Below are 22,854 nucleotides of genomic sequence, written 5' to 3'. Positions count from 1 at the left end.
ACTATGAGAATTAAAATGCATCTGAGAACACAGGCAGCCCTCTTCACTTTGTGAATGTCACTCAGTGGCCTGGGTCTGCAGAGGCCCTGACAGACAGTTCTAACAGCTGCTGCGATTCAGAGGAGCCACACACACTGGGAGAGGCGTGCGCTGACCTGGCAGGAAATGTGATCTGAGGCCCAGGATGGAGTCGTGGCATCAGAGACCACGTCCCCAGGGGGCAGCACCGCCTGCGGCTGGCATTCATCATAGTCCTGAGAGCTAGTCTCCACCAAAGACAGCTGTGGCCTTATTTTGGAAGGCAAGTAAGTGGAGAGAGGAGAGGTCACCACAGCATAGGAGGGCCCACAGACCTCTAAGTCACACACTGAATCGGGGCAGAGGTACAAGAAGAATCCGGGTGACCATGTCTCCTGGAGTTCTGCTAACAGGTGCAGCGGAAAGCAGAGAGGTGCACCAGCCCCTCCACAGCTTACGGAAGGCTGAGTTTCCCAGTTAATCCCCACTTGGCTTCTATGGAAACTGTTGATCCTCTGATGCAATGGCTGTAAAATCCACCTAAAATTACCCTTTATTGCTGGAGGTAACAGAGGGGATGCTCTGTTATCAGTGTCATTCTGCTCTACATCACGTTTGTCAAGAACGTTCAGCAGACCAAGGCGGGGAAGGCCATCTGCTTTCTCATCTCAAAAGGAATGGATGTCCTGTGATTTCTGAAGCCCCTTGCAACTCGGTTTTTCATTTAACACAAATCACACTGGGTAAAATGAGCTAAAATATACGGATGTGTTTAAAGACAAAACTCCAGATTACAAATCTCTTCAAATACCCAGCAGTATTTGTTTACTAGCTAGGGGTAAGGAGTAATTCTTCCCTCACACAAAAAAAACAATTAATGGAATGTTTCACCAAGGTTTAGTGTTAGCTCCGGCTTCTCTAATACTATTGCAAAAACAACTTCCTCGTTAGCAATTTTTCTGTAACTATCAAATTAGATTTTTTCATCATTTTAGAATATTTGCTAATAACACACCATGATCTGAGCATTAGAATTTTGGGACTAAAAAAAAATACTATGGTTTGTTTTGATACAAAAAAATTCGATTAAAAAGCAGTTAATTGGTAATGACTTTTTCCTGTAAGAATAACAAAGCTAACATTTTATGGTTAAGATGATTCAAAAGAACTGCAGGTCACAGAAAATAAATGCCTCAAGAGCACTGCTCAGAAAACTCTGGGATTATGTGTGGTGGAACTTGTCTATCGCCTCCCTAGGAATGGGGTAACCTCGTCCATTCTCCTATTTAACGCAAGAGTTCATTTCTTTTATAATTTTCCTGGTGAAAGTATGAGGCCTATTTGAGTATTTCCAGTGATATGACAGGAAGCCTTTTTTCCCACTTCTGGACAGTTTTGGTTGTGAGTTCAAATTGGCTAAGGCCATCTAGCTAGGTACGCACCGACGGAGGGCACATTCTTTTAAAAAATAAAGAAACCACACAACTAAATAATTCCCTAAAGAGGAATTTGTTGACAAGAAAACATTTATGCCACTACTGGCCTTAATCTTGAAAATGATATTAATATTGAAAATTAATCCCTTCCACTGATCTGCAATCCTGACAATAAAAATTATGACCAGACCAATTAAAAATAAATGGTGAGCTGGAAAAATAAATTAAATTTTTAATAATTTGGGGATCCATGAAGATTAACACCCAGCCAATTCTTAGCTCTGCTGGATTATGCTAGCAGCCGCCACTGATCCTTTACTTAGACTAGTAGCACATATAATAATAAAACACTTAACTTGCATTTTACCTTTTGCTTATTACCTAAGGAATGTGCCACCCTAATAATGAAATAAAAGATAAGGAGTATGAATCATGTATTATGGAAGAGCAGATTTCCCAATTAATGGTGAAGTATTACTTCTAGACAAAAGAAACAATTTACAGAGAATACAAGTTTTCCATAAAACCCTCCCCACTCCGCTGCCCCAAGAAAGAGAACTCTGATTTTACCATTAACACCAGACCCTGGTCATTTAAGACTAGCCATATGCTTAAGATACAGATGTTAACATAGAAGAAGAAAAAAAAATAGTGGAGCTTCAGTGACACCTGGGGAAATTCAGACGTATTTTCACTCACTTCTGATCTCAATTGTCTGATCGTAACAGCCTGCCAAAATCATGACAACACAGACCAAACTTGGGAGACGTGACATCATTCTTCATTCTACCTAAACATGGCACCAGGGGCATTTAGAGAGATTAGAAGTAGGGCAATACAAATGGTAGGATACTGTAAGTATACAAAATACTTTGTGTCACCAAGAGAAAAATACAAATTTGGTATGCTCCAAATACTTAGATGACAACTTGAGAAACTCAAGAGGACTTCATTGGTCATGACAGAAGATTTGGGGAGACTCTTGATCATTCAAAATCTAAATTTAAAGGCACTTGTAATATTTTCCTACTAAAGAGGCAACCCTTGAAGGGAAGATGGCATGTACTTGCAGTATCTTCTTGTCATCCTGGTGTCGGCAACCCTGAAGACACAGCCCCTGATCTTTGTGCCCAGAGACCTCAAAGATGTGGCCTTCTTGGAGACAAATACAGCATGTACGTACGACCCTCACACGTCTGGGCACTGTCAAGTCTGGTCTCTACGGCCACTACTCAGTGTGAGGCCATGGAAGGCTCCAACACACACCGGGGGTGGGGGTGGGGGTGGGGGGGGGTCACTAAAGTCACCATGCAGAGACTTCCACAGGCTCTGGCCAGATGGAGAAGTCTACAGATGCTGGGACAAGGCATTTTTCTTATTTAAAGCCACTGACTCAGAGTCTGTAAGACCAATGCTTGCACGGTCCCAACAAAGTCTGAAAACAATGATCTAATTTCAGTTCTCAGGTTCTAAATACCTCTCTGGAGCAGGAGTCGGCTTCAAACGTGAGCCTGTAATTACAGCAACTATGCCTGGAATGACTGACTGCTGGTTTGGAAAACTATCCTAGGCCTTGTGTGGGACTACAAGGGATTTATTTAGATGACAAATACCATAAGGCACTCCTACCACTTACAAAATAGGTGATGAATTTCTAAATCGTTTCTACGTGAAACAGTACTAAATGTGGCTTTTAGCCTTAAAATCTTTAAGTTACTAGGGAGTGCTTAGAGCTGGAAGAATCTCCAAGAACATTCAGCACAAATTGGCCATTTTGCCATAGAAGTCAACTGCTTTGCCCAAGATTATACAGACTACTAGACCCCATGATCTCCTGATACCCATCCATTTTTTGGTGTTAAGCTTGGTCTAAAAACCTAGGAATGGGGTGGACAGACATTGGGGTGGTTTCCTCACTTTTGGGGAAATGGCATTACCTGGGAGACAGGCCCCCGTGGGAACAGTTGGTGGGTGAGGTCAGGGGGCTGGTCCTGCTGCTGGTGTGTCGGGAGGGAGTCCGGCCAATTGTATTGCTCGGAGAGCCCTGGGGTGAAAGCAGAATGAAGTAAGATAAATACTTGCACAATCGGGGTAACTTTTTTTTTTTTTTTTTAAAGAATGATAAGGTCAATTTTAAGTGCAGATACACCCCAAACGGATAGCTGTCACGCAGGGGCTCCTCAAGTTGAACCGTCTGATGTCACCTGTGCCAGAGTCACACACACAATTGAGTCCTTCCATCTTTATAGCATGAAAAACATAAGTAATTCAGTGAACAAAGGGCTAAGTGACCAAGTAAAAATTTAACGGCTTGAACAATCTCACTTCAGAAAAAGGGTATGCTTAAACACTAGGTTCGCTCATTCGTTGGGACTATTGCAGGGGCCAGACACACCCCCACCCTCCAGACACCCACAGTTTACTGAAAGAGAACAAGAAAGCTGGCCATTCTATCAGAGCCAAGTCTAGACAAGGGACTCGCAGAGGTCACGGTCAGTACAGAGGCACCAGTCGTGACTGAGGCACTCACCACACTGGTGTTACTAGAGTTCTTGAGGTGGTTATGCAGGAGTTTGGTGGCACCATCCTGGAAGGTTTTTGGCAAGGCACCAAGTAACATGGTAAATTCGGGAGTGTTCAATTCAAACAGAGAGATCAGCACAATTTGTGCTGCCTGGAAAAAGAAGATGTGATTCATTCTGTAACGGACAACAGCATATTCTGGTCAAAACATTCATTATAATGGTCTCACAAAACTTTCTTCATATGAGTCAAACAATAGTAAGAGGACAGCTTCGTCATAAAACACACACACAAAAGGCATTTGGAGAAAATAGGATCACCGGTTATAAACAGCCTGACTTCAATCTGGAAAATACGCCCCCGTTTCACCTTCACGCCCTGGCCTGGGATATCCACGGCATGTTCATATTCAATGACCTTCCCCATGCTGTCTAGCACGAGGGACAAAACTGCTAAGTACGTAAGTAAAACAACGAGAGGACATGGAAAGGCTGAAGATGGTTCACTCTACCAAGTCAGCACGGGACAGGGCTCCTGGTGCCCCTGGAGGGAACAAGTTTCTACAGGAGCTGCCAATGGGCTAACCTGAGCAACCACTTTTCCTCAAGCCCCACTCTGACTGAGAACATCTAGAGGAAGAGTTTAAATACATCTGAAAAACCCCTGTTGCACCTGCCAAGTGAGAAAGGCCAGTCCTTGGGAAGCAAACCAGGCTTAAATGGTACAAATTCGGTGTTTTGGCAAACGTTCTACTTTATTAACTGAGACAACGTGCTGCAGCGCGCACTCTGGCAGCAAGGCGGGAAAGCAATCAGCTGAAGCAACAGCAGCCCTATGAGACTCGGATTTCTCCAGCAAGTCTTTCTATGGTTCTAAGTAGCAGCAGGCACAGTGAGCTTAAAAAACAACGCCTGAGGAATTAGTTCCAAGGGTTTTGATTTAGAACAGCGGCCAAGAGAAGACTTTGGTATATAATGGCATCTCTTTCAAATTTCTGAGAGTCAAAAGAAAGAAAAATGCATCACATACTCTTCTGACTAAAAGGACACATTTATTTTTCCAAAGACTCAAAATTTCTAGGATTGTAGTAATTCTTCGGAATATTTTTACCCGTGACATAAGGTGTTACAAAAAACGTATTTGCTGGGGCCCCTGGGTGGCTCAGTCGGCTGAGCGTCCAACCTTGACTCAGACCGTGATCTCGCAGTGCGCGAGTTCGAGCCCCATGTCAGGTTCTGTGTTATCAGCACAAAGCCCGCTTTGGATCCTCTGTCCCCCTCTCTGTCCCTGCCCCGCTTGCTCTCTCTCTCTCTCGAAAATAAACATTACAAAATACATATCTGCTTGAGAAATGCTTTGGAAGTAAACACCGCAAAATATTTCAATACTTTCACAATGTTAAAATTAATCCTGGGCCCAGTTAAGACAAACCTACTATTTGTGTCCGAAGAAAGAAAAACAAAAAAATCCAAGGACCCAAATGTATTTAACCAGAAATAAAAATTAATTATGAATTTTAAAATATCAGAATGTCTTTTACAGAATCAAAAACCAGATTTTAGACCTATCAAAAGCATTTATTAAGCACAGACTGGGCAAAAGTATCTTACTTTCTTCCCTTGATCTCCAAATATAGTCATCAGTAGCCTTTCCATCCAAATTAAATCCCAAGGGGCCCGTGTGCTTTCATGACACAGGCAAAACACACTATTACCGATTGTACTACACATTTTCATATTATTGAAACATACTTAATAGTTATCTGAAGGAATCTTTTTCACCACCAATGTAATATACATTAACTTGACCTTTATATTTGTATAAGATTAAATTCCAAAAATCATGCAAAGTAACCTGTGCATTGAAAAAAGACATTTTTGTTAGATGTTAGGAAAAAAACGCATGCAGAAAAAAATGCACTTCAAAGAGAAAGAAAGAAACAGACTTGAGTTTTAGCAGGGAGAGAAAAAAAGAAAATGTTGCCAATTTAGTAAGAAAGTTTAGGGACTTATTTTTTAATGAATGACAATGGCATTTCAAAATTATAAAATGTATCAGTATTTTTATGTGAAATGTGCCACTACCTTTACTTAAAAAAACCGTGTTTCTTCCCAGAATGACAGGATATCTAATATCACAAATTAACTTGAGGTTTTTCACAAAGCAAATTATAAAAATCAGCGGGATCTTTCAGGAACAAAAGAGCCGCAAGACGATAGGCCTAGAAATTGTGTTAACTAGTGGCCATGTGCTATCAGTGACTTAGTCACGTGGGAAAGCCATTGCAGCGGACTTTACATTTTGGCCCACTACAGAAACTTCTCTTTCAGTAACCCTCACGGTGAATTTTGATAAGAAATCCAAAAGAGAGATGGAGGAATTGTGAAAATATAACTCGTTGGACAGATGGTACGTGTGGTGATTTATACATATAAATGGATGTAACTTATTTTTACATTTTCCAAAATATGAAATGTAAATGATTTTATACATTTTTCAAAAGTCACCCTTGGGGATTTAAAGCTGTTTTCAAAGTAAAATCCTTTCTAATGAGGTCCAAGCTCCAGAAATGGGTAGAAAATATGATTTAAATCTGTTATTTTAAAAATATTTTATATCACAGTTTTAAAAGGAATGAGACTGTATGGTCCTAAAATATTTTATCTACAACCCTCTGTGTTAGTGAGAAGTCAGAATACTAGAATCCAAACAAGGAAGAAAACTGGGTTATATTTATCATTATCATCAATACATTCTCTTTAAAGGAGTAACTCCAAACATAGCGATAAGTTGAAGAGATTCATTTTAAAAAGCTTGGGGCACAGCTCGTGTTCAATAATGGATCAAAAAGTGGAGTGCACCACTGTTCTTGTTCCATCATTGAACTCTTGCCTTTCATAAGAGGCAGGGCCAGTGAGCAGCCCGACCAAAAACGCAAGGTTGCTGCTGACTTCTCTTAACGGACAACTCTAGGGTCATTTATTTTAAAGACCAAATGGCAACTTAAAAGGAACTGAGTCCCACTCACGCCCACTCAGCAGTAGAAACTGGTAGATGAGGGCAAAAGGTCCTTCAAATCTTACAGTCACTCTATGGAAAGAACTCCCGGGGCTATCAACTAACTGCCTTGAAGGCAGGAAAGAGTTCTTTGAGACAGGAGATCAATAAAGCTTTTGACAAATGCTTCAGCGCTGGTATTAACTGGGGAAAACTTAAACTTTGGGAGAAAGAGAAGGTTTCTAATTTATTAAACAATTATTGCTTCCCTCCAGATGGTCATTAAAATTGCTTTAGAAAATCGCCGAAGAAAGGTTACTTCAAAACCTCCAGACATTCCTTATTTAGTATCTTGCATATGGTAGGGGACTACACTCAACATAGCTTTTTGTTTTGGGCAGGTAGTTAATCATAAAACACATCAAAACACAAACCTTTACACACACACACACACACACATTCAACATAGTATTATATGAATTTTAGGTTTCTTCACAATCTTTTCAGTGTCTTGCCAAGGGTAATCAGTATTAATAATCTATAATGCAAACAGTGAAGTGTCTTTTTTCAAATTAGTACATAGTTTAAAATCTACCTGTTTACAATTTTCTTCCAAGTTTCCTTCTCCGGGCCCAGAGCAGGTGGAAGCTGACCTAGTGGGGAAATCCTCACCTACTCGACTACGCTGAAGCGGGGACTGACAAACAGGAAAGGCGGCAGGATTTAATGAGAGAAGAAGCAAGTGCTAAAACCAGGGTTATTTGTAAGCTGTGAAAGTATGTGGCTTCTTTTGCAACATCACCTGGACATATATGATCTAGCAGCTCTAAGAACAGGAAGACGGTAACTACTGGTTTCAAACCTCTACCATTTGCTAGGTGCTCCCTACCCAGCCTTGTTGCTGGCAGCAGTAGCGTTCCTGAGCAAAGAGATCAAAAAAGTCAACTCATTTCTGGAAAGAGCCAGTCACAGTTAAGCTGAGCCTCAAATCCTGTTTGATGGGAAAATCCTGAGCTTTGTGGCTAGGCCACACTGCCTACCTGTAAGTAGACATTAAAATTTTTCAGCTGGAAATTTCAACTTTTGAGGGCTATTTCTATTCTCTTCCTGATCCAGACAACAGCATCTTTATATACCTTCCAGGTTTCTTTGCCATGACTTCATTTACGGCATTTCGGGGGCTAAATCCGCTATCTCATCTGACAAAGCAGGCGCTCAATGGTAGAAAATCATGTATGCTACGCAAACCCACAGGGATTCTGAATCCTGAAATGTAAACATAGCATTAAAAGTTCTACTGCATTTACATTCCCTTTGGTTGACTGGGGGGAAAAAAATCTTCCTAATGCTGGAAAAAACCTGAGTTCTCCATGTGCTTCACAAATAACAGAGCAAAACCAAAACAAGCCTCCCACGGGGCTGCAGAGGCTGCAATAGCAATTGAAGGAGTCTCTACCTATGTTTTCTATACTGCATTTAGGCCCCCCCAATGAAGCCTGAGGCAGGGGTGATTATTCCCATTTTACAGGGAACAAACAAGAATTCTGAGGTTCAGCTGCCAGCTCGCACCACCACCAAGTGGCAGGGGCAGAAGTCAAAAGACGGTCAAACTCTAGAATCCACTTCCTCCTGTTAATACATTATATGAACACAAAACACAGTTCCTTCAGAAAGGTACAGTTTGGTCAACAGGACAGTCAGCGCTCCCGCACCTAAAACAAGAACAAGGTTACTCTGGGAACAGATTGGGCCAGTGAGGGTCTGGGTGGGGCTTTTCCTGCTGGCCCCCATCAGTCTTGGCCTGGTAAGCCCACTCCACTGCTGACTGGCTTGTGTTCTGGTTTTGGCCGTGCTTCTTCCTTCCTCTTCAAAACATCTTAAATATTTAAACACCTCTCTCTCTCCAACAACAAACACCCAAAACACAGATAAAAAGGGAAACAAAGTAAATATCAAAATATTAAAAATGCTGAAGTCAACAAATTACGAGTTCTATTAGAGTTAAGTTGTTTTCTCAAATAGGACCTTATAGGATGAATTATACTGTCTGCAAACTCCCCAAGTATTGTTTGCAGAAAATTAATGTTCTCTAGAGTAGGGCCAATATGAGGGTTTACTGCACAAATTTCAGACTGAAGCGTTCTTCTAACATTTAGAATATAATCTTGCCCTACTCTTCAGAAATTAAAGCAGGACACCAATAGGAAAACTTGGTTCATGATCACATAGTGCTTTTTTAAATCACCAAGGTTTTCCTAGCACCTGATAGAAACTTTTAGTAACTGCAAATGAAAGATGGTGCAAAAACATTAAGTTTATTTAAAAGAGACAGGGTGCTTTAATTTACCCAGATAAAAATAGTTCCTGTTTTACTTTTTTACAGCCTTAAAATGATAATGACAAGTTCAGATCTTAGAGCAGAGTGATATATATCACATCCCAATTTTTAAGTATTTTAATTTATTTAGGTGCTCGGTTCATTTAGATAAGCTTTCAAATATGGTCCAAATTCTTGTGCAAGGCAGTTTGCATTACTTACAACAGCATCTGTATTTACATAATGTCCATTGGATGGCACATCAGAAGAGAGCATTTAAATAAAAGTGATGCCGTCTCCATGAAGGATTAATCTGCAGTGCCCTAATGTACAGTCTGTGGGTAAGTAGTTATGGGGCAAAAGAACACATATCCAAATACCGTGCTTTAATGCACCTATTTTAATCAAACAACAAGGCTGGATGTGTATAAAGCCAAGCAATCTTGAGTCACAGACATTTAAAAAAAACCTTTTTTTCACATTTATTTATTTTTGAGAGAGAGAGAGAGAGAGAGAGAGAGAGAGAGGAAGAGACAGAGTGTGAGCAGGGGAGGGGCAGAGAGAGACGGAGACAAGAATCCGAAGCAGGCTCCAGGCTCTAAGCTGTCAGTACACAGCCCGGCGCGGGCCTCAAACCCACGAACCTGCAAGATCATGACCTGAGCTAAAATCAAGAGTAGGACGCTTCACCGACTGAGCCACCCAGGCGCCCCTCCAGCCACTGACATTTTTAATGATTAAAAAAAAAAATCTAGAAGCACCTGGGTGGCTCAGTGGGTAAAATGTCCGACTCTTGATTTCAGCTCAGGTCAGGATCTCACCGTTCATGCAAACTGAGCCCTGCATTGGGCTCTGCAACGATAGTGCAGAGGATTCTCTCTCTCCCTCTCTGTGTCCCTTCCACCACTCGCGCACTCTCTCTCCCTCAAAATAAATAAACTTAAAACAAAACAAAACCCTAGAGGGTACCCAGGATGCAGAGATGCATCTTGACCCTCACCACAATTTAAATAGTTAGATTAAAAAGCTCCCTATTTAAGTAAGAATTAGTGAATTAACAAATAACTGTGGAAGATTCCTGCCAACTCACTGAAAGTGAGATAAAGCCTTGGTAGGCAAAACACTTAAGACGTCCCTGAGACTCCCATCTCCCACATACAATCCCTGTACGATCCTCTCTCCTAGAGTGAGACTTGTGAATGATGGAACATCATTCCCCTAATTGTTATGGCAGAAGGGACTCTGCAGGTGTAATGAAAAGTCCCTCCCCAGTCAGTTGACTTTCAGGTCATCAAAGGGGAGATTATCCTGGATGGGTGTGACCTAAACCCTTAAGCAAGGTTGGAGGTGCTGGCTTCATTTTAATTTCTCCTCCACTTTGGAAGAATAGTTTTGCTGAACAGAGAATATTTGCTTGGCAGGTTTTTTCTGTCAGCACGCTGAATGCCATCCCATTGCCTCTGTCCTCCACGGTTTCTGAGGCGAAACCAGAGGGTCTCTGGGGGATGCCAGGCTGCCTCCCTCTTGCTGCTTCCAGGATTCTCTACTTGTCTCTGTCTCTCAATTGTTTGATTACGATGTGTCTATCTGGGGATCTTTTCTTATCCTACTGGGAGTTTATGGAGCTTCTTAGATGGGTAGACTAAGGTTTTTCATCATATTTGGGAAGTTTGGGGAAATTTTTTCCCCAAATATTCTCTTGCTGGCTTTGAAGAAACAAATTACCAAGCTGGGGAGAGGGAGGTGTGGCAGGGCTGGCAGGTGGCCCACGAGCTGAGAATGTCCCCTACTGACAGCCAGAAAACAGGCCCCTCGGCCCTCCTGTAAGGAATGGAATTCGGCCAAGAACCAGTGATTAAGAAAAGACTAGGCCTCAGATGAGACCAAAGACCCAGACGACACCGTGATTTCAGTCTGTTAAGACCCTAAGCAGAGGACCCAAAGACCATGTGCCAGATTCCTGAATCAAAGAATTACAACACAGGGGCGCCTGGGTGGCTCAGTTGGTTAAGTGTCCGACTTCATCTCAGGTCATGATCTCACAGTCTGTGAGTTCGAGCCCCACGTCAGGCTCTGTGCTGACAGCTCAGAGCCTGGAGCCTGCTTCGGATTCTGTGTCTCCCTCTCTCTCTGCTCCTTCCCTGCTCATGCTCTGTCTCTCTCGTCTCAAAAATAAATAAAAACATTAAAAAAGAAAAAAAAAGAATTACAACATAATAGTGTGTAGTTTCAAGCTACTTAGTTTGTGGTGTTTCAGTATACAACAGAAAACGAACAAAGAAGTCAACACAGGGGGCCTCCGACATTATGGTTTCGAAATGCTACTTAAAATGAGATCACCTCTTTCTGGACATTTATCATTCATTAATTCATTCAAACTGTTTATGAAATGTTTACTTTGCTCACACAGGTATTGTGCTAGGTGCAGAGATACAGGGCGAGAGAAAATAGGGAGGGTGAGAAGTCCCTGGGGAATAGCAAGTCTAGCCCCAGGCCTGAAGATACTGCAGATGAAGTCTCAGACCAAGGGAATCGATCGCAACCAGGTCAACACTGTGCCAGCAGCTTGTATGTCTTGAGGTGCAACTCCAGGGTAATGGTCTAAAACACCAGGTCGCAAACTTGTGCCTTAAAAAACAGCCAATGGTGGAGGGAATCCCAATGAGACCCAAAACAATGTCCATACTTTACACTATACCAATTAGGTCAAATTACCTGGGATAGAGCCCAGGAATGGAGGCAGATTTTAACCGTAGCCAGGACTGAGAACTACTGATGTAATAAAAAAGCTTTCCAAATTTCCTGAAGATCAGGATTACTGGCCCAGAACCTGGATCTGAACTCAGTCTGAAGGCGAGGTGCTGAGCAGTCCTCGACACGGGGAAGGGGAAGAAGTGAGGGCAGGCAACAGGAGTGGAACACCCATGGAGACCAGGCTTTGCGAAGTAGCACCGCGTGACCCAAAATGACTGACAGTAAGTGTTGAAGATCAAACAGTAAACAATCCACATGATTGCTGGCAATAAGTTTAATATCCTAACCATAACTGACTCAAGCCTTGGGAGCCTAAGGCTAAATAACTGAAGGAAGAAAGTTCCTATGACATCCTCCTTAGAAAAGTTAGGAAAATAAATTGTCGTTCAAGTTTTTAATGCGCACGTCCAGAGAAAGTGATACGTAAGTCTACAATGTTTCAGTCCTACAGGAAGGAATACTTAAGTAACATTCAATTACAAAAGGCACACACATATACACACACACACATTTACATGTTACGACTAAAGACAGAAAGCTACCCTTAAGGCTTTTGTATTTTGGCCACTGTTGTGATTTTAAAAACTAACTACAACAGAAATACCTGTTTGTGACTTACACACCAAGCAAATCATTCAACCACCTCCTATTGTACCTCCCTAATCCCAAACTGGTTTAATGGCTAAATCAGAGGTTGCCAGTGAAATGCCTCTTTGATAACAATTTTGAATGAGTCCTTTAATAGGATTTGCCCTTGTTCCTTGTCCTTGGACAACTTAGTTTATGACTATACAATGGACATAGGACTTATATGATCCGTAACCCTTCTAAAGAAACCTTTCACGGAATTCTTCTGTTCTTGTCTTTGAACTTCAATGGAAGAGGAGCTAAGTGTTTATTGGCATTTGGAAATTTACCACTCCTGCTAACTATTGCTTGGATTTCTCCTTTCCTTTTTTCCTGCTGGACCCAACTGGTCCACATTATCAACTCTGCTTAAGGCCAAACAACTCCACTGATAGGGCCAAGGATGGAAGGAGTGTGGTACAGAAGAAAAAATGCAAGGCTCGTGATTATACACAAATAACCAAAATCACGTACCTCCAGTCTGGAAGCAGAACTGAGAAAACTGGCTTTTAAGAGTACTTCATAAAGGCTAGTTTACACATAAAGTAAAAAGAATAATGGCCACGTGTCAAACTCAAGCAGTAGGAAGCTCAAGCACAGAACGACATTGACAGGCAGAGAGTAAGAGAGACAAACACAGTAATTTACGCTTGTGGTGTGCTTACAACTCGTCAGGAACTGACAAAGTGTTTCACATGTAATAATTAATCTTTGTAATGGTCCTGATGCAGCGTACTATCTTGAAAGAGAAATAATAGTACTCTGTGCTCTTTCCTATGTTATCTGCTCCTCAATGTGTCATTTCTGAAAAAAGTAGCCAATATTCTTCAGCTGATAAACTAACAAAACAACACCTTGATACCAGGGTGCATCCAAAATCTGAATTCTATCTCCCCATGTCACTCCCCAAGTCAGAGTGTGTTCCAAGTATGGTATGTAATCTGAAATTGTTTGCTCTTTTTAAATTCAGAAATTCATTTCTTAGCAAATTTTCAGCCACCTTTTGCTATGAGGCACCTTGTGGCCAGGCAGCCTTAGATTTTCAATTCTGTCCTCAAAGTCCATGTCACAAAACTGATATGTGGAAAACCGACGGCCTGAAGAGACACTAAACCATGAGTGATTTCTCACTTAAAAAGAATAAAATAGATGCCTAAGAAAACCACAAACCAATCATACACGGTTTCCGATTTTCATTTTGATGCTGGAAGACTGGGACTAGGTGGAACTGGAGAAAGAAGATAAGGGGCAACAGCAAAGTCTTGGTTTCACAGAAAAGGAGTAATAAAGGATCCCATGTAGGTGTGTGGGATGGTGTGCAAGTTCCCAAGTACATTTCTTTTCCTAACACATGCCTGAGAATGGTGTGTTTAAAGCTGCACTTGAGCTCTCGCGGACATACCTTTCTCACGTCTGAACTCTTTGGTTCTGTCGTCCAGGTTATAATTCTAGAAACTGCAAGCCTCGTCTCACTAGAGTTTACAAAATCCGTTGGATCCATCTGCCTAGCGAGGGACTCGATGTACTTCAGGATTGCAACTTTGACCTGAAAGATCCAACAATTATACTCATTAGGTACACTTATGAATCTCTGAATAGAATTCTGATCAGAGAAAAGTAAATACAATTGAGGGGACCCCTCCTTTCTCCTGGATCTGTGTTTTCACATAGAGCCACGTCCATCAGGGACAAAAGCATGAAATGGCTGACAGGTTAAGTTTGGGAACAGGAAGACTGGCATACAGATCAACCTTCTTCAGTTTTAGATCACTGTGCCTGTGGAGAAGGCCTGCTCTGCCTCCTCACATACACAGCAAGACACCTGCAGGGCATGAGCCCCCATGGGCAGGCCACAGGATTATGGACTCTGCTGCTTGACCAGGAAGCACTTAGTATTGTTTTTTGGGCATCCTAGGCCACGTCTTGCAAGGTAGCATTTTTAGCAATCACGCTGATATTCTACCTTAACTTCTCCACTGATGCCTCAATTGGTTTTGACCTTAGGAGAAGAGGGCGGTTATTGATTGCAGCTATCCTAAAACCCCAACAAAAGCTAATGAATAAAGAAGAGATGACGTATACACGACCTAACTGAAATTAATAATACCCTCCCTCAAATTCAGTCTTATAGTTATGATTTTCCAAAATACGTGACAACTAATTTTCATGTGTTAGAATGTTAATATGGAAAACATTTCAGTAAGATACCTTATATCAACACACCAGAATTTTCTAGTTTAAATACGGTGGAAAATAGCAAAAATACTCAAATGTTGGTGAGGATGTGGAACTACTAGGCCTGCCATTATATTGCTGGTAGGAATATAATACGGTACAACCATTTGAACAGTTTAAAATAACATTAAACACGACCCACCCAACGAACCAGTGACTCTTCTCCTAGGTACTTAAACAAGAAAAATGGAAACATGGCCTCAAACAGTTGTGTAAGAATGCTCACAGCAGACTTATTCAGAACAGCCAAATACGAGTCATGTACAAAAAAGGACATTTTAAGCAAATTTGACTTCTAGAGGTTGAATTGTAATGACAAATAGTCACCAACCTTGAGGTTAGGAGTTTGAGTTTGATCCACAATAAATCTCATCAAAATGTTAAACTGTTGGTCAAATGGAAAGGAGTCCCTAGGTTTAAGAGAAGAAAGAAAGTGCTCATTTTAAGGAAAGATACATTACAAAAAATAACGCAAAACCATCTCAGAAACAGAAACATACCAATAGAGATAAGTCTGATGGACACGGAAGCAAGCCTCTACACAGGTAATTGTACTTTCCATTTTATATAAATACTAGAGTAATAGACATTACATATAAAATTAAGAAGATGGAAAATCTTTTTTTTTACTTATTTTTTAAAAAAAATGTTTTATTAATTTTGGGGGGGGGGCAGAGAGAGAGTGGGGCAGAGAATCTAAAGCAGGCTCTGTGCTGATAGCACAAAGCCCGATGCGGGGCTCAACTCATGAAGTGCAAGATCATGACCTGAACCGAAGTCGGACGCTCAACCAACTCAGCCACCCAGGTGCCCCAGAAAATGGGAAATCTTGCTATAAGTCCCAAAACACACACGACACTTAGAGTTATGTATGCTATTTTAGAAATGAAGACCAAATGATAAAAGAGATTCCTACCTGCCTTCTAGAATGTGCTCATCTTCTTTCCAGGTACCTTTCTGAAACTGCTTCATGAGAAAAACTTCCAATTCCGAAATCTTAATTTACATCCTGACGAGGCTGCCTACAGCTGCCCTTGCTTAAGCTAACCATGCTGTCCTCCTTGGTCCTACTGGGCAACTGCTTCTGGTCTCTATTTTGTAGGGTGACCACAAAGAATATGGGAGACCCAGCAAGGGAATCCCCCATCCAGCTACAACACATATGCAGAAACCAGGGCCCTCCGCTTCTCACCTGTTCCTGATCTCATTTCTTGCAGCCATTTCACATCTTTGATACATCTGAGTAACCCCGAGGACTCTTGGCTAGCCAAAGTCCATGCTCCTTCCCTTAAAATGCTGCAATTACCAGCATTAGTTTAAAAGTGCATAATCATGTCCATGTAGGAAGACGCAGACGTATTTTCCACACTAATAGGAAAGATGGTGCAATGCAAACATCTATTACAACTGAGGCTGAGTGACGGCATTGTTTCCTTTGGCCTCTCTAAGGGACTCTTCCCAATCTACAGAAGTATAGTAACAAGAACGGGGAAGCAGGTTCAGATCTGTGAAGTCACAGGATGAATTTGAAATTTTACTTTTTTTTTTTTTTAATGTTTATTTTTATTTTTGAGACAGAGACAGAGCATGAACAGGGGAGGGGCAGAGAGAGAGGGAGACACAGAATCGGAAGCAGGCTCCAGGCTCTGAGCCATCAGCCCAGAGCCCGACGCAGGGCTCGAACTCACGGACCGCGAGATCGTGACCTGAGCTGAAGTCGGACGCTTAACCGACTGAGCCACCAAGGCGCCCCTGAATTTGAAATTTTAATGACATAATGTAAAGAAAATGCAAAGCACAGAGCACATCCTGGGTACTAATATTACTACTGTTACAATTACTAATAAAAAGTAAACGTGACCCAATAGCACATGTATTTGTACCCAGGAAGCCAGGAGGACCACTTCTGCAAGCAAAGTACGCTTTAGCATACATGACTTAAGTGACTCACACCAGCTATAAATTAGAGAAACGAGCTTGACAAACCACACACAAAACTTCTGTCTCCTTCTGCAGCAAGGGGAGAACGGAGAATCCATTTCAGTATAAGCTGGCGTGTTTAACCTGGTAATGTGTCTGTGGCCAGGCACAGCCAAAGGAAAGGAAGTAGGCAGACTCGCAATCAGACCTGTTATCTTAGGAACCCCCCTCAGCCATTACAAAGGCCCCCCCCCCTCCCCTCCCCGCCAATACTCACTGATGGGTCCTAAATATGCATAAATAGCTAGGCATCTCAGCTGCTGAGAAAACTGAATAATGAATGTGCTCTAGAGATTTGGATCGAATCTACCCAGGAGAGGATTCTTAAAGGAAAGGGGCATCCAGGAAAATAACCAGAGGGTTTTCCTTAATCACCAAAGTTTAGGAGTAAAATCTTAATATTCCTGCCATCCCTAAAGATCTGAAAGTTTTTGCCCTTCACAAATTCACCTATATGAAGGAAGAGACCTTTAGGCCAAGTCTGATACACAAATGTTTTATCTGGCTTTCAGAGTGTCATTTAAAGATAAAGCTCAAATGTGTTGCCTTATTCCACATTTCTGACCTTTCTTGGGAAGTCTGGGACCACTGGGCCCACATGCCAACATGGCCACCTCTCTCTACGGAAGTTCCCTAGCCCACAGCATCACCGTCCCTCCTGTCTACTTCACTCAGTTACTATCAGCTGGACCCGCCTCGCCCTTCTAGTCAATCCCTGGCTGAACCTTTACAAATCCAGTAATACACCGGCACGCAGGAATGTTCCTTAATTCCACTAAACTCGCTCATCCAAAGGAGGGACGGCATTTGAAAAGCTTATTGTAAATATAGTATATTATACTGAGCTCACTGAATACCAAGGGAGAGCTCTTTGGATAATAAAATTCTATAGCAGCACAAATTATACAGATCTACAGGGTCAGGAACCAAAAGAAAACAGTTGGCATCAGAGCACGGAGGAACAAATGCATGTTTCGCAGTCACAAACAACTAACAGACACATACATGGGGGATGATGGCAGGGTGACGTGTGCTACTGTTAGTGGAGGGAGCCAGAGAGGAAAGAAAAAGCGCAAATACTATCCACATTCTCCTTCAGGAGAGAAAGTCGCACATCCACAGACCAGTCTGCAGTAAGGGGAACACACAGCAGTGTAATAACCAGCAGTCCTGGATTCCAGTTCCCAGATGGCCACTAACACGCACTGTGACCCGGGCAAGTCAAGTAAAGTCTGTTTCCTCATTAATAAAATGAAGGTGGGTCCTTCTGTTTTGGACATTCTATGATATATAGTAATATTCCAGTGTGTAGTAACTGAGTCATATAAAAGTTACTCTACTGAGGATAATTAGTTGATCTGGAGTCATTGGCTTATTCTTTTAAAAATTCACTGATGTGACCTATAACCCTCTATGTTCCACCAAATGGCAACTGAGTCATTACAGCGAGGTGTCTTCTGAGGCTATTTAATTTCTAATACTCGTATGTTGCGAACCTACAACTGCAGACACAGTAGGTAAGAGGTTTCTGAAAAATGACAGCACACAGTCAGTTTTTCACATGTCTCTGAATCTCCACAGCTCTTCTTTCTTTCCTTGTAACAGGTCACAACTGCTATGCGTTATCAACCTCTGAGCCAGTGAATGCTAACAGAGATTGTACCTGGGCGAGTGGGAGCCCTACATCATATGTCGTTAGCAAGATTTCTAGTGTGACTTGTAAGAAGATGGAAGTATTAAAAATACTGAGGTCTTGAACTATTGGGACCTCATCCAGATAAAAAGTTTCTGCACAGTGAAGGAAACAATCAGCCAAACTAAAAGGAACCAATGGAATGGGAAAAGATATTTGCAAACGACATCAGATAAAGGGTTAGTATCCAAAATCTATAAAGAAATTATCCAACTCAACACCCAAAACACAAATAATCCAGTGAAGAAATGGGCAAAAGACATGAAGAGACACTTCTCCAAAGAAGACATCCGGATGGCCAACCGACACATTAAAAAATGCTCAACATCACTCACCATCAGGGAAATACACATCAAAACCACAATGAGATATCCCCTCACACCTGTCAGAATGGCTAACATTAACAACTCAGGCAACAATAAAAGTTGGCGAGGATGCAGAGAAAGAGGATCTCTTTTGCATTGTTGGTGGGAATGCAAGCTGGTGCAGCCACTCTGGAAAACAGTATGGAGGTTCCTCAAAATTAAAAATAGAACTACCCTACGACCCAGCAATTGCACTACTAGGCATTTATCCAAGGGATACATGTGTGCTGTTTAGAAGGGACGCATGCACCCCCATGTTTATAGCAGCACTATCAACAATAGCCAAAGTATGGAAGAGCCCAAATGTCCATCGGTGGATGAATGGATAAAGAAGATGTGGTATATACATACAATGGAGTATTACTCGGCAATCAAAAAGAATGAAATCTTGCCATCTGCAACTACGTGGATGGAACTGGAGGGTGTTATGCTAAGTGAAATAAGTTAGAGAAAGACAAATATCCTATGACTTCACTCATATGAAGAATTTAAGATACAAAACAGATGAACATAAGGGAATGGAAGCAAAAAGAATATAAAAACAGGGAGGGAGCGAAACATAAGAGACTCTTAAATACAGAGAATAAACTGAGGGTTGCTGGAGGGGCTGTGGGTGGGGGGATGGGCTAAATGGGTAAGGGGTTAAGGAAGACACTTGCTGGGGATGAGCACTGGGTGTTACACACAGGGGATGAATCACTGGAATCTACTCCTGAAAACATTATTGCACTGTATGCGAGCTAACTTGGATGTAAATTAAAAATAAATAAATAAAAATACCGAGGTCTTAGGGTGCCTGGGTGGCTCAGTGGGTTGAACGTCGGCTCAGGTCACAATCTCACGGTTTGTGAGACTGAGCCCTGCATAGGGCTCTGCGCTAACAGTGTAGAGGATGCTTGGGATTCCCTGTCTCCCTCGCTCTCTGCCCCTCCCCCACTCACGTATGTGTGCATACATACATGCGTGCTCTCTCTCAAAATAATCATTTTTTAAAAATACTGAGGTCTTCAGAAGGATGTACATAAATACTCTAAAATGTCTTTTAAAGATAAGAGGATCAATTTGCAAGGTTTTATACTTGTTTTTACATTTGTCTTGAGCATTCACAAAAATAACGCCAACTTTTCATCTCATGGAAAGCAGGGACATTTCAACAAATCTGTTAACAAGAGAATGTGGAAATGGTGTAAGAGAGGACTTATTCAAGCAGCTGACAAAAACAAAAGAGAATGCCAGAAAAACACTAGAAGAGTCTTGTAACATCAACATTGTCTAGCCCACGTGAACAGATACATTCCCAAACGTGACATCAACAAATGTCAAACAAGTGTCAAGCAAATCCATGAAAAGGTGCCCAACATCACCATGAGGGAAATGCAAATCAAAACCACGGTGAGCTATCACCTCACACCTCCTAGTTATTATAAATGTTGAGGATGTGCAGAAAAGGAAACCCTTGTGCACTGTAGGCAGGAATGTAAATTGGTGCTGCCACTATGAAAAACAGTATAGATGTTCCTCAAAAAATTAAAAATAAAGGGGCGCCTGGGTGGCTCAGTCAGTTAAGTATCCAACTCTTGATTTTGGCTCAGGTCATGATTTCACGGTTCATGACATCAAGCCGCACGTCGGGTTATGCATGGCAGTGCAGAGCCTGCTTGGGGTTCTTTCTCTCCTTCTCTCTCTCTCTCCTTCTGTGCCAAGCCCCCCCCCCCAATAAAGAAACTTGAAGACATAAATTAATTAAAAATTGAAAATAGAAACATCATATAATCCAGTAATTCGACTTCTGGGTATGAATACAAAGGGGATGAAACCACTATCTTGAAGAGACCTCTGACCTCGTGTTCACTGTAGCATTATTTACAATAGTCAAGATACAAAACAACCTAAGTGTCTGTCAACAGATGAACGAACGGACAAAGAAAAATAATGGCATATTATTCAGTCATAAAAAAGAAGAAAATGCTGCCATTTGGGACAACATGGATGGACGTTGAGGGCATTATGCTAAGTGAAATAAGCCAGACAGAGAAAGATAAATGTTGCGTGATCTGACTTATACGTGGAATCAAACAAACAAACAATAAGAAACAAATAAAAAACAAAACAAAAAAACCCTAAATCCATAAAAACAGAGTAGAATGGTGGTTGTCAGGGGATGCGGGGGTGGGAAGCATGGGGAGATGCTGGTCAAAGGGAACAAGCATACGTAACACGCAGCAGCTCTGGGGATCTGAAGTACAGATGGTGATTACCAGTTAACAGGACTGGATTATACACTTGACAGTGGCTAAAAGAATAAGCTCTTACATGTTCTTACCACGAGCACAACAAAAGAATGGTAATTATGTGAGGTGAAGAATGTGTCAACTAACACCGTGGTAATCATTTAGCAATGTACACGTGTATTAAACCATCATGTTATACACTTCAAATTTATAGAACGTTTTATGTCAGTTACAACTCAAAAGCTGGGGAAAAAAGTGGTCTGGTCCTTAAAAACTTACCTTGTGACATCTAGAGCCTTTTGAACTTTTGCTTGCACAGATCCAAGTAAATCTGCCCCCATTTTCTTAAGTAATTGTGTGAGAAGAACAAAAAGCCAGTCTTGTAAGTCGTCCTTATGAATTATTATAAAATCCACCAGAGTCTCCAAAAACATACTGAAAACCTAGACGGAAACATTTCATATATGTAATTCAGAATTGTCTCCAAAGTCTCTAAAACACGGACAGGTCATATTAGAGAAGACAAATGTATTTAAAAAAATAAAGGAAAAAGGATTGGAACTTACTCTCTGTTGTGAATTCCACCGCAAACCAGGCCATGCAACAAAACAAATTCCATGTTAGTCTACAGTGAATTAATACCATTTTCATGCAGTTTTTTAAAAGACCTGAAAAGACTACAAACTGATCTCTGATATCTGATACTCTCCCCTCCCTCAATATGCCTTCGAAATACAGTATTGAGAGAAATTAACTGTACTGAAAAGTGTCAGTTTATTCCTGCAGGCTTTTCCTCCTTCCTTCCTTTCTCTTAAAAAAAAAAAAAAGGTATTTTAACCATCATAATTCTATACTATTACTGTTCATTATCTAGCACTCAACAAGTACTATTTGGATGTTGGAGGATGAGGGAGGAAAAACACTTGTGCACTGTATGACTCCAATTCAGATACTGCAAAGGAATATCTTTATAAGAAGATACTGTAAAAGTGATAATAGTCTTTATTGTAAAAAAGTATGGTATATAGTCCGCATAATTCTTATGCTGCTGTGCAGTCACTAACGCTGTCTAAGGTGAGATAAGAGTCCACAGTGGACTATCCTGGAACCGATTTCAGAGAGAGAAGTACCCTATTTGGCTAATGAGTCGTGCTCTACTGGGACAATCCAGCCATTATAGACCTGCTCAGTTCTAGCACAGCAGCTATTAACCACCAGGGGTCTCCGGTGAGACAGCTCAGAAATAACTCACTGAGCCCCAGGGATTCCTGACTTAGCTCAAAGGCAGCTAGCAAATATGAACTAAACTGAGACCTCCAAACTCACTGTACAAGAGCCTTCTGATGGAAACAAATTTCCTTCTTTATCCTCATATTCTGGTTCTGAATCAGCAATCTAGAGGTGACAGGTAATAGAAATTTCATCAATGCCCCACCACCTAATACCCCTTATGCTGTAAGTCTTATGAATCTTATGCTTATGCTTAAAATCTTCCTGCTTTTAAACACTACCTTAGAGAAAAATCATGATAATTAGATCTTTGGATATCTGTGTGGCCCTAGAACCCAACCTTTTTTGAATTTTACGAATGTTGTTAATGTGGACTTTGCTGTGAGGATCATCACAGGACTTTTAAGACATGCTTCAAGACCAGGATCGAGGAAAAATGCTGTCCCCC

The 22,854-nt window shown here is 41.4% G+C and overlaps 1 protein-coding gene across 26 annotated transcripts in view; it reads right to left on the bottom strand.

The window, feature by feature from the left end:
* CLASP1 (cytoplasmic linker associated protein 1) overlaps positions 1-22,854 on the bottom strand; it is a 277,455-nt gene that overhangs the window by 40,176 nt on the left and 214,425 nt on the right. For 16 of the 26 annotated variants that reach the window (XM_040474788.1, XM_040474793.1, XM_040474789.1 and 13 more), the window contains 7 exons: positions 22,503-22,571; positions 21,743-21,745; positions 21,456-21,619; positions 15,239-15,317; positions 14,075-14,218; positions 3,985-4,128; positions 3,392-3,498 (listed from right to left, as the gene is read on the bottom strand). In XM_040474788.1, coding sequence (XP_040330722.1) covers positions 3,392-3,498; positions 3,985-4,128; positions 14,075-14,218; positions 15,239-15,317; positions 21,456-21,619; positions 21,743-21,745; positions 22,503-22,571 — 710 coding nt within the window. The remainder of the gene's footprint in view (positions 1-3,391; positions 3,499-3,984; positions 4,129-14,074; positions 14,219-15,238; positions 15,318-21,455; positions 21,620-21,742; positions 21,746-22,502; positions 22,572-22,854) is intronic. The other 10 variants (XM_040474791.1, XM_040474796.1, XM_040474792.1 and 7 more) reach the window with 2 other exon arrangements.

The sequence above is a fragment of the Herpailurus yagouaroundi genome, unplaced genomic scaffold (assembly GCF_014898765.1).
Source record: "Herpailurus yagouaroundi ecotype Mexico unplaced genomic scaffold, PumYag 140, whole genome shotgun sequence".
NCBI classification, from domain to species: domain Eukaryota; kingdom Metazoa; phylum Chordata; class Mammalia; order Carnivora; family Felidae; genus Herpailurus; species Herpailurus yagouaroundi.
The sequence above is the reverse complement of the archived record's forward strand: the minus strand, read 5'-3'. Positions and strand labels throughout refer to the sequence as shown.